Below are 19,799 nucleotides of genomic sequence, written 5' to 3'. Positions count from 1 at the left end.
TGGAACTGGTTGATCCCTGTACACATTCTATATAGAAGTGATAGAATTCAGTAGTTAACAGGTTAAACCATTGCCTACTGGGACCGGGTTATCCCTGCACAAAGCCTTTGGGAATCATAGAATTCAGTTGTCAACAGTTTAACCCATTCACTACCCAATGAAATGGAGTGATCCCTGCACAATGCTAATGGGAATCACTGAACTCAGTAATGATCAGGTTATTAAACCCATTGCTTACTGGAACCAGGTGATCCCTGCATAATGCTAATGGGAATCACTGAACTCAGTAATGATCAGGTTATTAAACCCATTGCTTACTGGAACCAGGTGATCCCTGTACAATGCTAATGGGAATCACTGAACTCAGTAATGATCAGGTTATTAAACCCATTGCTTACTGGAACCAGGTGATCCCTGCACAATGCTAATGGGAATCACTGAACTCAGTAATGATCAGGTTATTACACTTATTGCCTATCCCTGCACAAAGCCTATGGGAATTCAGAAGTTTATGTGTCGAGTAGAGTTGACTCTCCCACTCTTAATTAGAATTTGGGAAATATTTTGATTTTTTTTATAAATCACCTTTTATTCATAAAAAAGGGAATCAATTACAATAAAGGGCCCAGGTTATTAGTTCTAGACGAACGTAATACAGGGCAGCATAAATTGAATACATTATAGGTATACATAAACAAACATATAACAAGAGATAATAATTATCTACATACCAAACGCGTCAATTCAAACAAAATCCAAACTTAAAGTGATTAGAAGGGGGAAGGAGGGGATATGCTATCCCGTGGTTTAACTTAAGTTGTTCTAATTTTAAAATGAGTTCAATGTATGTTTCATACTGTTAAGTTATTGCAATGTTAGTCAATAAAATCAGGTTTTGAATTGGTGCACTTCACTTTTTACTATGCACTTGCTCCGCTCCTTGAGGAGCATGTCTGTAATGCACAACTTCACAGGGGCTCAAAAATATTCCCAGTAAACATTTATAAATTCTCTCCCCTAGGGGAATGGAGATGACGTGTGTAATCATTAAACAATGCCCACATGTTGAGCAGCTTTTGAATTTGTCAGCATTTCTTTCAAACATTCTCATCTGTGTTTAAGACCAATTACTGCTGAACATTCTTTTGTCAAATCTTTTTGTCAGAAAAGTACATTCCAGATATTCATAGGACCATTACTTGTTTTGCATCCATTTTTATTGTCTCACCTGCGAAGCAGAGTGAGACTATAGGCGCCGCTTTTCCGACGGCGGCGGCGACGGCGGCGGCGGCGGCGGCGTCAACATCAAATCTTAACCTGAGGTTAAGTTTTTGAAATGACATCATAACTTAGAAAGTATATGGACCTAGTTCATGAAACTTGGCCATAAGGTTAATCAAGTATTACTGAACATCCTATTAAAGTTTCATGTCACATGACCAAGGTCAAAGGTCATTTAGGGTCAATGAACTTAGACCATGTTGGAGGAATCAACATTGAAATCTTAACCTGAGGTTAAGTTTTTGAAATGTCATCATAACTTAGAAAATATATGGACCTAGTTCATGAAACTTGGACATAAGGTTAATCAAGTATCACTGAACATCCTGCATGAGTTTCACGTCACATGACCAAGGTCAAAGGTCATTTAGGGTCAATGAACTTTGGCCGAATTGGGGATATCTGTTGAATTCCCATCATAACTTTGAAAGTTTATGGATCTGATTCATGAAACTTGGACATAATAGTAATCAAGCATCACTGAATATTTTGTACAAGTTTCAGGTCTCATGATTAAGGTCAAAGGTCATTTAGGGTCAATGAACTTTGGCCAAATCGGGGGTATCTGTTGAATTACCATCATAACTTTGAAAGTTTATTAGTCTAGTTCATTAAACTTGGACATATGAGTAATCAAATATCACTGAACATCCTGTGCGCGTTTCAGGTCACATGACCAAGGTCAAAGGTCAATGAACTTTGGCCGAAGTGGGTGTATCAGTTGAATTACCATCAAAACTTTGAAAGTTTATGGATCTGATTCATGAAACTTGTACATAAGAGTAATCAAGTATCACTGAACATCCTGTGCGAGTTTCAGGTCACATGATCAAGGTCAAAGGTCATGTAAGGTCAATGAACTTTGGCCATGTTGGGGTTTTTTGTTGAATAACCATCATATCTCTGTAAGTTTATTGGTCTAGTTCATAAAAAGTGGACATAAGAGTAACCATGTATCACTGAACATCTTGTGCGAGTTAGAGTAGTATTCAAAGTCAGCACTGCTGCTATATTGAACCGCGTGATGCAGGTGAGACGGCCAGAGGCATTCCACTTGTTATTTTTCATGAGGCAAATTTTTGGAATATGAAGTCAAAATTTTGAACATTTTGTATGTATTAGGTTTGCAGAAAAGATAATCACTTTCATATTTATGAACTAGACAGTGAGCTTATTCTTCTCCTTATGATGTGTCCTGTATGGAACTCCTCTGACTAAGGTCATGTACATTCTTATTCTAATTTGTGCCTACTTAACTATTTGTACCATGTCAAGATTTATTTCCTACTGCATACTCTACCTTGAACAGTGTTCTACATACTATCATGTAGCGCAATATCATGTGAACAATTAGACTCGTCCACCATTGAGGGGGGGGGGCTAAATCGGAAATAAATAGGGGTATCATAGTATTACGCACCCATATCTCTATCTTTTATGGTCGTCTCTCTTCTTTATTCCCTTTTCTTCTGTTATCCCCCTTTTTCCAGAACTTCAAAACACTTCATAAGTCATAGGGGAAGATCAACACCCCCCCCCCCTCCCGTTGCACTACTAATTTGACTCCCCCTTATAACAGTTAGATGGTGAATTGAGCATTGCTTTGTCACTTATTGCATCATCTTCTGTTGGCATTTGTTTATGACTGATACATGCACATTTGCGTCTGGAATCTTAATGAAGTAATATTTGTGTACTTTTGAAAGGGTAATCCATGTTAAACGGGAAGAGTAAAAAAAAATCCCCCCTACTCTTTGATTATATGTACATTTCACGTTTATTTGTGGTCTCAAGATATTTCATTGAAAATTGTTTGCACTAGTATTTTTTGCCGTTATGCAAGGTATACATATTCCAATTGTGTAGCTGATATTTTCTATCCTATTATATGTGTAAAGAAACATTGCAATCATTCCTTTATAAATGATGTGTATTTAAATATTTGACAATAAAATATACAAAGAAAATGCTGTGTCTATGTGAGTATTTTAGAAATTTTCTTCAAGGGTACGTTCTCCTTGACGAAAAGTTTGTTGTAAAAATACTTGAAAAAATATGATAATATCGGTTAAAGGATTGAAGAAAATCCATCAAAGATTAAGATTTCTCTATTTGTTACGTCATATACCGCTGCTGCCTCAACTTTTGTCATGGTGAACTTCACCTTTAATTTGATAATGTGAATTATGCCATTAGAAATGGATGTCGTTATTAAGTATGCTGTGAAAACCCTTAAGTTGAGTTTAATAAGGGTCTGAATGTGCAGCCTACAATGCCTTGTGTACTATAGACAGTCGCGCTGTTTAATATGTTCTAGTCTTTGTGTGGAGACTAGGGGAGCGTTTCATCAATATTTTGATCCAACAAGTTGTGAGATCTGACATCTTTCCACGATTTTGATTGGCTGAGAGGCACTGTTCCTATGGTAACTGTCGGATAAAACGTCCGACAAGTCCTTTCATGAAACGCCCCTGTAGTCCTCGATCATTACCATGCATATATCTCGAAAACTGTGTGGCTGTTTGGACCAATCTCTTCAATTATGTAGAGAGAGGGGGAGAGAGAAAAGAGAAGGAGGTAATATGTGTGTGTGAGAAAGTGGGTTTGAGGATGTGATTTAGGCAATGTGTGTAAGTGCGTCCGTGTGTGTGCGTCTGTGGGAGAGAGAGAGGGGGAATGGAGATGGAGGAGCATAGAGCGACAATTTGTGAATGCGCGTCAGGTGTACATAAAGCGTGCGTGTGTGTGTGTGTGTGTACGGGTGTGTGTGTGGGTACGTGATGGGGGATGAATAGGCGAACGTTGGTGCGTTTCTATCGGTGATGGGGAGACTGCGTGAATGTTTAAGAGAGGGGGGAGATGTGGTAACGTGGGGGGGGGGGGGAGAAACAATTGGATGTTGGGGTGGGGGAGGGGGTGGTACTCATTACGGCACCCCTTAGGTTTGCCCGATTATTGACCAGTGTGCGTAATATAAGGCATACATGTCCTTGTTAAAAATTACCTCGACATCATTGAACAAGATAAAAACCCTAAAATAATTTTCAATTTACTTGTCTTTAAATAGACATTGTTAATTTCAAGGTAAACACGCCTATTTTATGAAGGTGTTTCTAACTTGATAGGGCAAGGTGCTTAACACCTCAGTCACATTTGCCCTACGGCGGCCGTACGGCGAGTCGAAAATGGCCATTTTACCGTTTTTGTAGGCCTAACATATAGGTGGTTGGAACAAAAATGAATAAAACGGCCCCCTTAGGGGAAATGTAACAGCAGCATCAGTGAGACGAATCTTAATTAAACGCATGTTGATCAAAATGAGATTCTCAATTAACATTCATATGCAACGGGTTTTCTGTTTCCTTCGGAGAATGACGTTGATGGGAGGCAATTAAATTCATGACCCATTATTCCCATTTGCTATGTTGACGCCATGGAAGTTTGATACGTAGATGATTTTTAATTGAAGGTTTTATTTTCAAATATCATCGTATGACTATGGCTCTGACAGTTTGCTGACAATGTACTGACAATAAAGTGATTGGTAACGGACGAATGGGGTATGACAACTATTCACAAAGGTATGTTTCTTCATTATTACTTGAACAGTTCGTATTAAACTAAAGATAATCCGAATTTTGACGGCTTATATCATGTGAAAGAATCATTGAAATATTACAATTTACATCAACCAGAAAATAAAATCATCATTTTCCTTATCTTTAAACTCATGCCTTATTCGTTCCACTAACACCATACGCGTGGCTCAATAAATTGATTTGGAAGGGCAAGAATTACATATTTCATTTGTCCAAGTTTCGTTAAAATGTGTGAACTGAATTAAGTTGACCACTCATTGGGCCTTTTAACAAGTGAATCTTGAATCATTGTTGTAATGATGATTGCAATTCGTCTTTAGAATCATCGGACTTTTCACACGCTCACTCGAAAACAATAATTTGAATGCGAATTCCTGAGCGAAGGTAGTATGTGTCCTTGGTGACTTGTCAATCAAAGCGCTGCATCGCAAATAGAACCAAGAATTCGATTTCTTGATATCAAGAAACGAATTTTTTATATCAAAATCTTTCACAAAATTGTATTTTAAGAATTTCATTTTTTCTCGCTCGCTCAGAGCTTCTTATAAAGTTACGTGATGCGATATATCTAGCCCCCTCAAATTTTTTGCCCATTACGCCACTATGGGTAAGTCTTTTTTCCCTTTGTTTTAAGGTGCCTTTTTTCCCTCTGCCCCACCCCCCACCCCAACTTTGAACTTCGCTCCTGGGGGTCCACTTACATTGACGAGTGGATACCATGCGCGACCAAAAAACACGTAAAAAGGATGTATTTTTCACGATTGGGCACGTTACGTACGTAACGTGATAAGGGTGTCAAAAACACAAAAATAATGAAAAAAAGGTATCTATTTCGCTAGGAAAATTACGTGTTTAGGGTCGAATTTGCGGGGTTGATAAAACAAAATTAAAATGTTTTATAAAGGATGTCCTTTTTGCCCCAACACTTCGTATTTAGAGTCCGATTTGCGCGAGGTGTAGAAGATGGGGTCGTACTAAACCAAATAGGGTAAAGCCGACGACCGAAGGACCCGTAACAATAAAACATTCTTGTACTTGTTTAGGGGTCCATTTCAGGGAATATTTGCCAAGAGTATCGTTTTGTTTCCAATACTTGTAAAGGGTAAGGTTTCACACGCCAATACTTGTTAAGGGGTGCATTTTCAGAATATGGAAATTACGTGTTTAGGGTGCTTTTCGAGACCCCATGGTCGCGCATGGTATCCACTCCTGAATGGAAGTGCCCCCCCCCCCCCCGGGACTTCGCTCCGCCGCCCCTGAATTCAACTGGAGTAAAATTTGAATTCGTGACTGTGATTGGCGTTCGTGATTTTAATCTAGTTTGGTTTCACACGTGATAAAATTTGTCTTAGCCTTATTTTTCACTGGAATAATCATTCAAATTAAAATTTCTAAGCTGATGTATCAGAGAAAATGTAAAATATAATGTCAATAATAGCTTAATATTAAATCTCAAAAAATGTATAATTGTTCATTCTTTTCCCCTCTTCCATCTTTGTTGTTCTTGTTGATCATCGTTATTCTCTTGTCATAATTCTGTGCATAATGGATTTCTCGTAATAATAAATTGATAGTAGTAATAATAGTAATAATAATACTAACAAATAATAATAATGAAAAAACTACTGCAGCTGATACTTCAATTACTTTAAGCTATGCATGGCGTGTTTTCATTCAGCAAGAAATTTACCCACATTGTGCTGCATTTAAGCCAGGTGAGGTGAATGGGTACCCGGCAGGATAAATTCGGTTACACTTCGTAATTCCGAAGGTTCGTAATTCCGAAACACGTAAATTGTCTATACCTCGATGTTCGTTAATCCGAAAACGAAAAAGGGTTCGTTAATCATTCGGAATAACGAAGTTTCGGAATTACGAATGCATACGGATTGAATGCACTGAACGCTGAAAGGCAGCTCGAGCTAGCGCCGGGCTGATAATAATAATTATAACAATGCACCCCGGAATAAATTACCTCTAGATAGATGACGCTATACAAATGCCTATTATTATTGTTGTTGTTATTACTGTTTCTACAATGTATCATTACTACTACTACTATAGTAGTAGTAGTATCATCATTATCATCATCATTACTACTACTACTACTACTTCTTCTACTACTACTACTACTACTACTACTACTACTACTACTACTACTACTACTACTTCTTCTACTACTACTACTACTACTTCTACTACTACTACTACTTCTTCTACTACTACTACTACTACTACTACTACTACTACTACTACTACTACTACTTCTACTACTACTACTACTACTACTACTACTACTACTACTACTACTACTACTACTACTACTTCTTCTTCTTCTACTACTACTACTACTACTACTACTACTTCTTCTACTACTACTACTACTACTACTACTTCTTCTACTACTACTACTACTACTACTACTACTACTACTACTACTACTACTACTACTTCTTCTACTACTACTACTACTACTACTACTACTACTACTACTACTACTACTTCTTCTACTACTACTACTACTACTACTACTACTACTACTACTTCTTCTACTACTACTACTACTACTTCTACTACTACTACTACTACTTCTACTACTACTACTACTACTACTACTACTACTACTACTACTACTACTACTACTACTACTACTACTACTACTACTACTACTACTACTACTACTACTACTACTACTACTACTACTACTACTACTACTACTACTACTACTTCTTCTACTACTACTACTACTACTACTACTACTACTACTACTACTTCTTCTACTACTACTACTACTACTACTACTACTTCTTCTTCTTCTACTACTACTACTACTACTACTACTACTACTACTACTACTACTACTACTACTACTACTACTACTACTACTACTACTACTACTACTACTACTACTTCTTCTACTACTACTACTACTACTACTACTACTACTACTACTACTACTTCTTCTACTACTACTACTACTACTACTACTACTTCTTCTACTACTACTACTACTACTACTACTACTACTACTACTACTACTACTACTACTACTTCTTCTACTACTACTACTACTACTACTACTACTACTACTTCTTCTTCCACTACTACTACTACTACTACTACTACTACTTCTTCTACTACTACTACTACTACTACTACTTCTTCTTCTTCTACTACTACTTCTACTACTACTACTACTACTACTGCTACTACTACTACTACTTCTACTAATAGTACATGCGTGGAGCGTTGTGGCCCAGTGGATTAGTCTCCGGACTCTGAAACAGAGGGTCGTGGGTTCGAATCCCAACCATGGCGTAATTTCCTTCAGCAAGAAATTGATCCACAATGTGCTGCACTCAACCCAGGTGAGGTAAATGGGTACCTGGCAGGAATTTATTCCTTGAAACGCAGCGCGCGTAACAGCTGCACTGCTAAAGTCAGGGTAATTATGCTGCATATACTGTAGAGCGCTTAGAGACTTCTGACGAAGTGTTAGGCGCTATATAAGCAAGTATAATTATTATAATTACTACTTCTACTACTACTACTACTACTACTACTACTACTACTACTACTACTAATAATAATAATAATAATAATAATAATAATGATGATGATGATGATGATGATGATAATGATAATAATAGTATAGAGCATATCATTCAATGATTCTATTGAATGTTACTTAATGTAACTACGCTGTTAAATTTGATATTTATATTTACATTGTTTTTTCCCTTGATTTTACAGATGGAACAGCAATTCATAATCATAATCATCGTTACTAGCTGGTATTCTTCGATAACATGTCAACATAATGGTAATACTTTATTTCTCGATCTAGTAATATTATTATTAGAGCATTATGCTTCTGTGTTGCAACGATGATAATGGTGATAATGGTAAAGCACATTTCCGCTTTATTCAATTTTCTGATGATATTAATAATGGCAATTCTCTAATAGGATCATTAATTGTATACTTTTGTACTACTGTATTTGTTCCTTTTTTTCAAATACCATCAAGCGTCAGATTTCAAATGATTTTGTTCATTTTTATTACGATTGCAATCGCTCTTTCCTCTTCATTTATCATTGGCATTCATTATTTTACTCATTACTAGTTATTATCATTATGTAGGCTTATATTAATACAATAAACGTATAATATGATAATAGAGTAATAGGATTAGGAAAAACTGGTTAAAAGTGGTTATATTAACATCTCTAATGGGACAGTAAACATAGTAAATTATGCCTTGGTCAGACATTGACACATTTCACAACAAATCTAGTCCAGACTTTAAACTTTGTTATGTTTTGTACTAGCAATAGGACCCCGTTGGAAATAAACCTTTCAGCTTCCATGGGCTATCCTGTCAAGGTATTCTTCAATTTCATTGTAATCACCCGTGATATTCTTGACGAATAAAATCAATCAATCGATTTGTTTGATTAAATCTTGACTAAACCATTGAACCTTCTTGTCCCGTATTTCTGTTCCCTAAGCATGTGCTCCAGGTCTCATTCGACACCACGAATCATGTTATCACTTCTCTCAGAACGAATCGAATTTCACATCAGCCAACTCAACCTGCGAAAACCTCGGCATGCACCTTGTCTACATCGACACTTATTCTGAACAAGAATTCCTAATGAATACCGTGCAACACAACAGCGGTTCCTGGATAGGGTTGTCGGGATTCTCCTGGATGGACGGGTCAGGTTTGAGCTTCAGTAACTTCGGAAGTAACGCATTCAACGAGAAGGGACTCTGTTTTAGGATACAAGAATCCGATCTCAAGTGGTATGACAGGAGGTGTACAACGTTGTTCTCTCATATCTGTGAACAATCAGGAAGTGAGTATTCATAATAATAATAATAATGATAATGATGGTGATGATGATGATAATGATGATGATAATAATGAAAATAACAACAACAATAATAATGATAATAATAATAATGATAAGCGCTTTACTATAATAATAAGCGCTTTACTGCTTCACATTTATTATTACCCGGTCACTGGATTCATAGCATTCCAAGCAGCCTATTAGGCGCACACTTGCTAAACCAACATCAATGACGTTGTTTCCAACCGGTACCCAATTAGCACCTAGGTGAGAGTGGCAAAGTGTCGGTTGACACCTTGCCAAAACACGCTAGGCCATGGTGGGATTTGAACACACGACCCTCTGATTACAAGGCGTGTGTCAGAACCGCTTCACCACGGTACTTCCACAATATATCAATGATTTTTTTCTTTCATATTTTATCGCATATATTTCATTCGTCATATACTATTACAATGGCACCTTAACGGGAAACCATTCAAATTCAAGACGATATGGAGCATCGTAAAGTACAAATTACAATACAAATTTTTAATAACATTTTAATAATCATTCACCCTCATAAACAAATTACGAATATACATTTTCTGTAATTCTTAGTTATTCTCTCGCGGCTTTCCCCCTGTATGCTATACTGATTAAAACGACACAGAGCATGTTGATTCATTCTGTCTTCTTTCATTTTTTCACTCTATTGCTTCTTCTCACTAGTAGCCGATGCTAATCAGAACGATACGGAACATGCTTGTTCCTGTTACCACATTTTTCAAATCTTCATCAACTTCATCACCTCAAGTATGTCAAGGTTGGCTCTCATATATTGTTTGTCCCATTCACCCTCACTGTCCAAGGTCTTTGACTTCTGTTATTCCTTGTAACTCTTTTCTTTCTCCCATCTATAACCTGTGGTGGTCAGAACGATACGAAGCACGCTTGTTCTTGCTATCACTTCTTCCAAATCTTCACCAACTTCAGCACCGCAAGGTAGACTCTCATCTTTTTACCCATTCTCCCTCGACAAAATCTTTACGATATTCATCTTCTGTCATTTTTATTTCTGTATAATTATCTTGCGTCTTTCACCATACGTAGCTTGTGCAGATTAGAACGACACGGAGTACGGTGGTTCTTGTCATCACTTCCCTCACAGCGCCACCAACTTCATCACCTTAAGATTGACTCTCATCTGTTGACCCGCTCTCCCTCGACAAAATCTTTCTTCTGTCCTTCTTTCACTATCTTGTTTTTCCCCCTGTAGCCTGTGCAGATCAGAACGACACGGAGTACGGTGGTTCTTGTTATCACTTCTCTCACAGCTCCACCAACTTCAGCACCGCATTATCACTATGTGAGGGTCGGGGAATGCATCTGGTTTACGTCGAGTCGGAGCAAGAACACGACTTCTTAGCCCTTAACCTCCTACCTGACGGCCACTACTGGATAGGTCTCTCACACATGACATGGCAGGATGGATCAAGCCCTGTATACAACAACATCCCAGATCAGAACTATGAGTTCGACGATGGGGGAAGCTGTTTCCAAGCGGCCTGGAGTTTTGGCTGGGAAGACATTAGCTGTTCCGACATGCATTATTACATCTGCGAGAATGAAGGTGGTAGGTTGATTTAGTAAACATTTGTCAAGATCTAGTGAAAACTTTGTCAAAAGTAACGAGATATAAATTTCAAGGAGTTTCCAGGTTCTGTGAAACATATGATACAGACTAAACTCTTTCATAGTTACAACTTAGTCATATTACCTTTACATGCTTTATAACCCCCTACCCCATCTAAAACATGGATCGACTCACTTGCGTTATGCTCTTGATTGGCACCGGACATGCTCGAAGACTATTGCAATCACTAAACGAACTCGGAAAGAGTAGAACTTAGCACTATATTTTTTTCCAAATGTAACCGATCATCTCAACGATAATCATTAAAAAAAGAGGATGGAATTCGTTTGTTACGGGAACAAAAGTTTTTATATATCCCTGCATGCAACGCATTTAGGTTGGCACGAGAGAAGTGGGCAGTCAAAGGTTAGGCTTCTATAAGTGCTGTAAAAATACTATGCTGGCAATGATAATTATTGTTATCGAATTTCTGTAGGTTGTGATTTAAATGTCCTCTCATACGGCGGGTCCTGCTACCACTTCGTCCAGACCAAGTCCAACTTTTCCTCTGCAAAATCAACATGCGAATCATTTCACGGTTGGCATCTCGTCTACATCGGCTCGCAGGAAGAACAAGACTTCCTTGAGAGGGAGCTACCGGACATGGTGGAAGGATACTGGATTGGGTTATCCAGTGTGACCTGGCTTGATGGTAGTAGTCTCACCTACAACAATTTCGGAGGACCTTATGTTTCGACGTTTAATGATCAAGGGATTGCTTTCCGAATTTCAAAGGGCTCTCGAGCATGGTACGATGTGAGTTACGATGGGAATTTCCGCTACATTTGTGAAAACGAAGGGGGTGAGTATGATAATAATCAAATTTCTAAGACATTTTTTTTTTGGGGGGGGGGTGTTTACATTAGTACCTGTTTACTCTTAATACCATCTTTTCTCTGTGCTTCATCAGAGATGTGGGTGTCCACTAAATTGCCTTTGTATGGCCCTATGTCACAATGGCAAACATGGACGGTTCTATAGACATTTATATAATTCTATATTCTTCCTTAATCTGTTAATTCAAGTTGTATTTGATTACTTTAGCAATTACAGGAATAATAATACCACGTGGTCAATCGATCTTCTCTATAGATCATAGCAATAAATGTCTTTGTTTTGGTTGGTTAGGCCATGATTCGTTCCTTTATCCATTTTTGTTAAAGCACGAACAACCAAACTGTCATCTTTTGGTATTTTCTTTTTCGAATATGCAAAATGTACGCAAAGTTTGCTCAATAAAGCCAACACGATTCGTATAAGTCAGACTTCCGTGCGACGGTTAGCATCGAAGTACAGAGTATCTTGAATACGACAATTTCCATGCATAGCTCGATTATTCAGTTAGTTCTAAGGACAATGAAACTCTCCCAATATTCTCCCGAAGCTGCCTGTGTTGGTGATGACATCGGACACAACGATTCGTGCTACCACTTTTCAGCGGTGAACTCCAGGTTCCCTGAATCAAGATCTACCTGTGAAGGACTCGGGATGCACCTGGTTTACATTGGATCTCAAGAAGAGCAGGACTTCCTTGTCAGCCACTTGGTGGACACCGAAGAATACTGGATCGGTCTGTCCAGTATGGTTTGGCTTGATGGCTCACATCTCGTTTACAATAATATCCCATACCATGACTATGCCTTTGATGACGAGGGAATATGCTTCAGGATGTACCCATCGGAACTGGTGTGGTACGATCAGAACTGTTCCGATAGCTATCATTACATTTGTGAGAAAGAAATCGGTGAGTAGGAAGAATGACGATTGTGGATCATGGGCAGTTGATCAAGGGGGGGGGGGCTTCTATGACCCCTGTTTTAAAAAGGAAATTCCAATGAAGGACATTTCCTGGGGTGTCTTGACAAGTCAAGGTTTTGTGTTGGAAATGTGGGCCTGCTATTTCTGGTAATTCATTGATCTGTTTTGATAAATCCAATCCTATACGAGACAACTTATGCTTGCCTACCATTTAACTTTTAAAATGGAATCAATGTAATGATAGTCGCTAGATATCACAGATAAGCATAATGAATGATATTCTCGTTACATTCTGATGATTTCATATTAATGAAGTAATGAATATAAGCATGACAATGGCTTCGAGTTTCAGATTACTTTGAACATTTAATGTCGAAACGAAATTCTGCAAATATTTAACATGTGCACATCTACCCCTGATTAGAAAACTGGACCTGCGTCACCTGTTTCATTTAAGTCCGGTTGCATAAAAAAATGCAATCAAACTATATATAAAAAGTCAATCGCAACTTCATTTTCAACCCATCAGAAGGCCACGTGTAGGATTTGTGCTTGATTTGATGAGTTCCATTCAAACAAGTCTTTCAGCATAGGGCACCAGGGGTACCCTGGCAGTTTTGCAATAGTTTGAAAGTCACAAAAATGACATCCGTTATAAAGGTGAGTTATAGATATTAAAAGGCAGTCATAAAAGCAATAAAGCTGTTCTCAATCAAATATCTATTTCAATTAATGATAACAGATAAACAAGAACCAACTTCGACCGTACAGCCTTCATCCCATCAAGGTATGCAATGCATTTCCGACAAATGTTATATTATAACTATATCCCGGTTCTGTGTTGTCACGTGGTTTGCAATTCAATGTGATACACCATCATTAATCATAACATTCCACCTGGGATTCAATGGAATTAATATTAGAGGTAGGGCCTGTTTTTATAGAGTTGTGTTGAACCTCACGATAAGGAGTTTTCGCTTTTACTATGGGATAACTCTCTACAACGCATCGATCCCTTTGAAATGCAATTAAATTCACAATGGAGAGCTGAGAGGCTTTTATCGAAAGTTTGTGAACTGGGCCAGCAAATCATCAGAAGATTTACCGTGGAAGAACAATTGCAAATTACATGTACGTCGTTGTCCAGAGTCAAGAGATTTCTGTCCCGGTCCATCAACTTTCGACAAAAACCTTTCAGCTCTGCTCTCCCTGTTATTTGACTTGTATTTCAAAGGAATTGGTGAATTGTAGTTTCCTTCTAGGAAATGCGAAAAGTACAGAATGGCAGTTCGGAAGAACATATTGTGGAATTGCGTGGTACGTACGTGTTGGGGTCGTTCAAACGAGTACTGCACAGCAAGCAACAACAACGACAAATAATAATATTAAGTCATGGAAAAATAGAACAACGTATTGGTGAATATTTGACGAAAATTAGCAAATTAAAAAGTAATGAAATTAATGAATTTAAAATCTGTCAATGTGACAATTAAAGAGAGACACAAAGTATTTTATAAAACTTACTCGATTGCACCAATCACCGAGATTGCCTCTCATCAGGGTAATTGTTAGTCGGCTTATCTCCAATATCATTGAGTTTGTTTTTACATTTTGTTTTAAAATTTGCATTCAACAGCTCGTAGCAGATCGTCATTCAACAAACTTCTCGCCGTCAACTCATCGCTCACAGGAAGCCACGTGATTGCATCTCATAGCGTTCGTTCCATTACCAGATGCGCCAACTTATGTCTTGATGTGGAAACATGCTCATGTTTTACGTTCATCGAACACGAGATGGCGTGCTTACTTGGAGAAACGTGCGTGGTCGAAGACGACCTGAACTTTAACACAAAACAAGGGGCTATAACATATTCCCAACTACAGCCCTGAGAACATTATATCACGATAAAGCTTGCAAATTTTAAATGTTCATAAATAAACTGAGCCTGGATATTATACCGATGATTAAAGAGATCGAGTCGGTTGTAGATTAAATGACTGTTACACCAGGTGAATAAACCAATACAAGGAGACGGTTGAACAAACTGGTCAGGGATCAAAGTGGCCTTTAGACGAAGTGGCAATCCATGGTACTGCTGACAGGCCTGAGGATACGTAACCTTCTCATGTATTAAATGAGTTTTATGAGCAATTGACATAGTGGGAGGCGAAAGACTATTGACGGTATATAGGATCCTTGAAGAGACCCAAGATATGATATAACTGTCGTGCATTTTATATAATAATAATAATAATAATAATAATATAGGGTATTTCTATTGCGCACATATCCACCTTGTTAGGTACTCAAGGCGCTCCTACATTACCCGGCTAAGCTAGGCGTTCAGAGCGCACACAGCTTTTTAAGGAATTACTTCCTACCGGTACCCATTTACCTCACCTAGGTTGAGTGCAGCACATTGTTGATCAGTTTCTTGCTGAAGGAAATTACGCCATGGCTGGGATATATACCAAAATGTCCACAACAAATTCTCTTCATTTGCATTTTGTCGTGTTTGTATTTAACATTATTCTCATATCGTATCCATGTTATACTTAGTCACATGATGATCTTGTTTTACCCTGGCTTCTATTCAGTCAAGAATTTTGCTTAGGATGTCTGGCCTCTGCATTTTCATCATTTGTACTTGTTTATTCATGAATTTTATCAATGGAATTGTTTCTAGTGTAATCTAAATGCTGCATTGAAATATGTTTGTTTTATTTATTATCGCAGATCTTTATTTAGAACTTAATTCAGAAACTCCTGCAACCAATCAACATGATTTCGTTCATTTTATATTAATATCATGTGACAGACACTACTGTAACACGAATAATATTTAACCTCAATAAATTTAATCATGTTTAGTGATTGTTAATGTCAGTTCTCTGCTTCATTTTATCCACAATTCTGACAATTAAACGCGACACGACTGTTACATGAGCTTTTTAATATATTTTTGATCAATCAAAGAAAACTAGTTTTCAATCACTTCGGTTTATTGTAAAACCTTTTCCGTGTTCTCGTTAAAAGTGTGTGTGCATATGATGATGTGTGTATGTGGGTGTCAATGCATATGATATGAATATCCTATAGAACTCTCAAATTTAGAATAGAGAATTAACTTATTTTAATTAAATGGATGTTTGCCCAGACCACATTCGTTTCATGGCACCACCAAGTACCTGGGGATCAAATAGCCTGCAATTTGAAATCATTTATAAAGCCATGCAGGCATATTCATTCAGGTCACGAATCCCTTTTCAAGTTGGATATTTGATTTTAAACTGGTAGCCAGGCAATATCCTGAGGAACTGCAATGAGGTTGAGCGGGGCTGAGATTTGTTATATTTTATTTAGAATAAAAATACTCAAATGCAAGAATCGTATGGAAAATAATATTTTCAACGAGAGTATCACGAAATAGATTACTATTTGCTCAATACCGATTTCGTGGAAGGATTATCTTGCGTTCGCATGTGTCTTAAGTAGAGATATATCAGCATTCTCATAACACATTTACCAAATGGTGACGAGTTTCTAGAATGCAGAAGGAATATTTTTCATGATAGGAAGAAGAAGCCCATCCAGTTTGATATCATAGTGAGTTTTGCAATTAACCCACTGATTTCTGAGCTTTTTAATTGTTTGTTTTATTCATAATCGCAGATTTTTATTTAGAACGTAATTCAGAAACTCCTGCAAGGAATCAACATGATTTCGTTCTTTTTTTATATATCATGTGACAGATACAACTGTAACATTAATAATATGCATGTCATATTTAACCTTAATAAATTCATCGGCCCGTATTCTGAAGTCAGGTTTAACTTAAACTCAGGTTTGTGGTTTAAGTATGGACAGCCAATTGTTACATAATCACTAACAATAGAGATATCATACTTCAGCTCGTTCGGCTCTCAAATCATTCATAATTGTGTAGGAAGTATAAATAGATAATTGTCTTCACCATCGATCAATCAGGAAAGAGCACAGTAAACGTAAGAAACATACAACTTAATAAAAATTTTGATACTTTTGGCTTCCCATACTTTAAACCTGAGTTTAAGTTAAACCCGACTTCAGAACACGGGCCATCATGTTAAGTGATTGTTGATGTCGCCTCTCTGCTCTGTTTTTCATGAGAGGGAGAAGAAGCCCATCCAGTTTGATCTCATAGTAAGTTTTTCAATTAACCCTTTGATTTCTGAGCTTTATCATTACCATAGACATTGTACAGGGAACATTCGCGTCCGGTAGTCAATTTAGGATTAGATAACTATTGTACTTTTGCTGCAGGGTGTACTTGGTGGTCGTAAGAGCTAGTATAAATGGATTATTGCAGATATCGATATGTAATTCCTGATTTAATCTTTGTTAGATTAGTGAAAAACAGGTAGAGAGATATGAGAACGAAAAAGAAACTGGAATAGGTTTAACGTTGTAAATGGCATATAAGGTAGAATGACAGTGTCCGTCTACAGGTGTATATTCAAATTGAATCGGACTTTGATATACACTCTCTGGTCCATATTCTGAAGTCAGATTTAACTTAGACCATGGTCTAACTCTGTACTTAAATTATAGGAAGGCAAAAGTGTCAAAATTTTTATTAATTTTTATGTTTCTTATGGTCACTGTGCTGTTTCCTGATTCACCGATCAGCCGATAGTGGAGACGATCATCTATTTATACTTCCTACACAATTATGAATGATTTTGGAGCCAAATGGGTCGAAATATATCTCTACTGTTAGTGATTTCTGTGATAATTGGCTATTTATACTTAAACCACAACTTTCAATCTGAGTTTAAGTTAAACCTGACTTCGGAATACAGGCCAATATTTTTATTTTCAGATGGAGCTGACGTCGTTGATTCTTTTCTTGGTGGTTTTCAACCAACACATAACATTCGCTCTTCAGCAAGAAGGTAGGTACTACACCCCATTGTACTTTTTGCTCATTATGACATAGATTAAGATTCATTGATTTCCGTACAGATTCACGAGATCAATGACATAAGTATTGTGCTGCATCAAGGATCATCTATGAGTAACCCTATTCCATTTATCGTATATTTTCATTTTTTAGTTTATCATTTGTAAATCATATCTTCCTAAAGTTATATCAAACGTCATTTTTTTAAATAAATTTGTATACGATTTTATGTGATATATATGAATATAGAAAAAACAAGGATCCACATGATCATTCTATAAAAGAAATAATACAGTTTTTTTTTCATTAATATTAAATGCTTTCTTAAATTGATCTACAGGCAATTGATCTGTCAGTTGTCTGTATATACATAGCACTTAAAATCATAAACAGCATTGTCATTATATCTAATGTCCAGATGTTCTTATTTCCATTTCGTTATTTTGCAACTTGTGCAATAAACATTTGTTTTCATAAACGATTCATCCAATCATATAGACCATGGACCTTCTACAATGTCTACTCAGAGTAGTAGGTCCATGTATAAACTATGTTATGGTTAACCTCGGGGAGGGGGGGGGGGGGCACTCACATACATAGGTCGTGTCGCTTTGATCGTGTTGATGGCCCCCCTTTTCCAGACCTATTAAGGTCACTTTCCTAGATACTCCGAATGACAAAAGTTTCGTTCAGAAGCTGCCCCATCAAGCATGTCAAGGCCCTTGTTACGAAACATCTCCGTTCCCAAGCTGCCCAAAATATCCAGCGCGAGCACCGCAGATCTATATTGCGGCAAACACGGCTTCATATTCCCTTCATTAGAAGTATATATCAGATGAAACGAGAATATCTTGTCTTGAAATTATAAGAAGTGGTGAATCAATGATAATGATAATAAAAATTATCTTAAAAAACTACAATAATAATGATTCGGCATATTTAGCAAAGATAGCCTCTTCATTTCCGAAAACTGCTCCCCCAGTGGACCCCGCTATCATTATTACCCCAGCTAATAGGCGCTAAAGCATGATTCAAGAATTTCTATTCTTACCGGATACCCATTCACCTCACCGGGGTTGAGGGCAGCACGTAGGGGTAAATTTCTTGCTGAAGGAAAAAACGCCATGGCTAGGAATCGAACCCATTTCCTTCAGATTGAAAGACGAAAGTTATAACCACTAGACCATAACACTCCCATGATAATTATGTTGACTAAACTGGGGACGTCTAAGTGAGAGCTAGAGAACTCTGGTCAGACTGTATCAGATGAGAGTAAATGGAAAAGAAGACAAAGCGGATGAAGAACAAGTACCAAGTTACCATACTATCATCACTCAGCCACAGTAACCTGGTTCAGACAACAGGGATCCTGGTCGGAGTAAATTATATCATGCATGGATTGAAAAAAAAAATTATTTTATCATGACCAACACAAATGCTAGTTGCTCGTAGGTAGAGACACTCCCACCTTCCCCCGACCAAGATACTCCTGGAAATCGGTCATGTCGGTAGAAGTACCATGGTCGGGAAAGGTCGGCCTCTGTCCAGACGCGCACTGATCATGCTGATCCGACTTTTCTGCCGACTAGGCCTCCTCTGACATGTTTGACCAAAAGAGCCTTTGTCTTGGTCTAGATAAGAGAAATATCTTTGGAATTTAGATATGAAATCAATCAATCAGTGT

At 37.5% G+C, this 19,799-nt stretch overlaps 3 protein-coding genes across 3 annotated transcripts; all 3 read left to right on the top strand.

Moving 5' to 3' along the window:
• Nucleotides 1–6,981: 6,981 nt before the first annotated feature.
• On the top strand, nt 6,982–8,052 carry LOC121420831 (integumentary mucin C.1-like; the record flags this gene model as incomplete). The annotated part of the gene is made up of 1 exon (XM_041615460.1): nt 6,982–8,052. A coding segment is annotated over one exon (1,071 nt), but the record flags the coding sequence as incomplete, so codon positions are not given.
• Nucleotides 8,053–9,121: 1,069 nt separating this feature from the next.
• On the top strand, nt 9,122–11,395 carry LOC121419492 (CD209 antigen-like protein D). Its single transcript, XM_041613947.1, has 2 exons — nt 9,122–9,742; nt 10,998–11,395. The coding sequence occupies exons 1-2, from the start codon at nt 9,493–9,495 to the stop codon at nt 11,366–11,368; spliced, it is 621 nt and encodes a 206-aa protein (XP_041469881.1). The 5' UTR covers nt 9,122–9,492; the 3' UTR covers nt 11,369–11,395.
• Nucleotides 11,396–11,848: 453 nt separating this feature from the next.
• On the top strand, nt 11,849–13,166 carry LOC121419742 (collectin-12-like). The gene is made up of 2 exons (XM_041614199.1): nt 11,849–12,216; nt 12,799–13,166. The coding sequence occupies exons 1-2, from the start codon at nt 12,018–12,020 to the stop codon at nt 13,164–13,166; spliced, it is 567 nt and encodes a 188-aa protein (XP_041470133.1). The 5' UTR covers nt 11,849–12,017.
• Nucleotides 13,167–19,799: the final 6,633 nt, after the last annotated feature.

This window comes from Lytechinus variegatus, chromosome 8 (assembly GCF_018143015.1).
Source record: "Lytechinus variegatus isolate NC3 chromosome 8, Lvar_3.0, whole genome shotgun sequence".
Classification (NCBI taxonomy): Eukaryota; Metazoa; Echinodermata; class Echinoidea; order Temnopleuroida; family Toxopneustidae; genus Lytechinus; species Lytechinus variegatus.
This window is presented reverse-complemented; position numbering and strand designations above follow the sequence as displayed.

Bases quoted from the DNA above. Each gene is read 5' to 3' on its own strand.
- LOC121419492 (XM_041613947.1), top strand. From the start codon at position 9,493: ATGCACCTTGTCTACATCGACACTTATTCTGAACAAGAATTCCTAATG. The intron at 9,743-10,997 runs GTGAGTATTCAT...TTCCCCCTGTAG, and splicing joins TATCTGTGAACAATCAGGAA to CCTGTGCAGATCAGAACGAC.
- LOC121419742 (XM_041614199.1), top strand. From the start codon at position 12,018: ATGGTGGAAGGATACTGGATTGGGTTATCCAGTGTGACCTGGCTTGAT. The intron at 12,217-12,798 runs GTGAGTATGATA...ATTCTCCCGAAG, and splicing joins CATTTGTGAAAACGAAGGGG to CTGCCTGTGTTGGTGATGAC.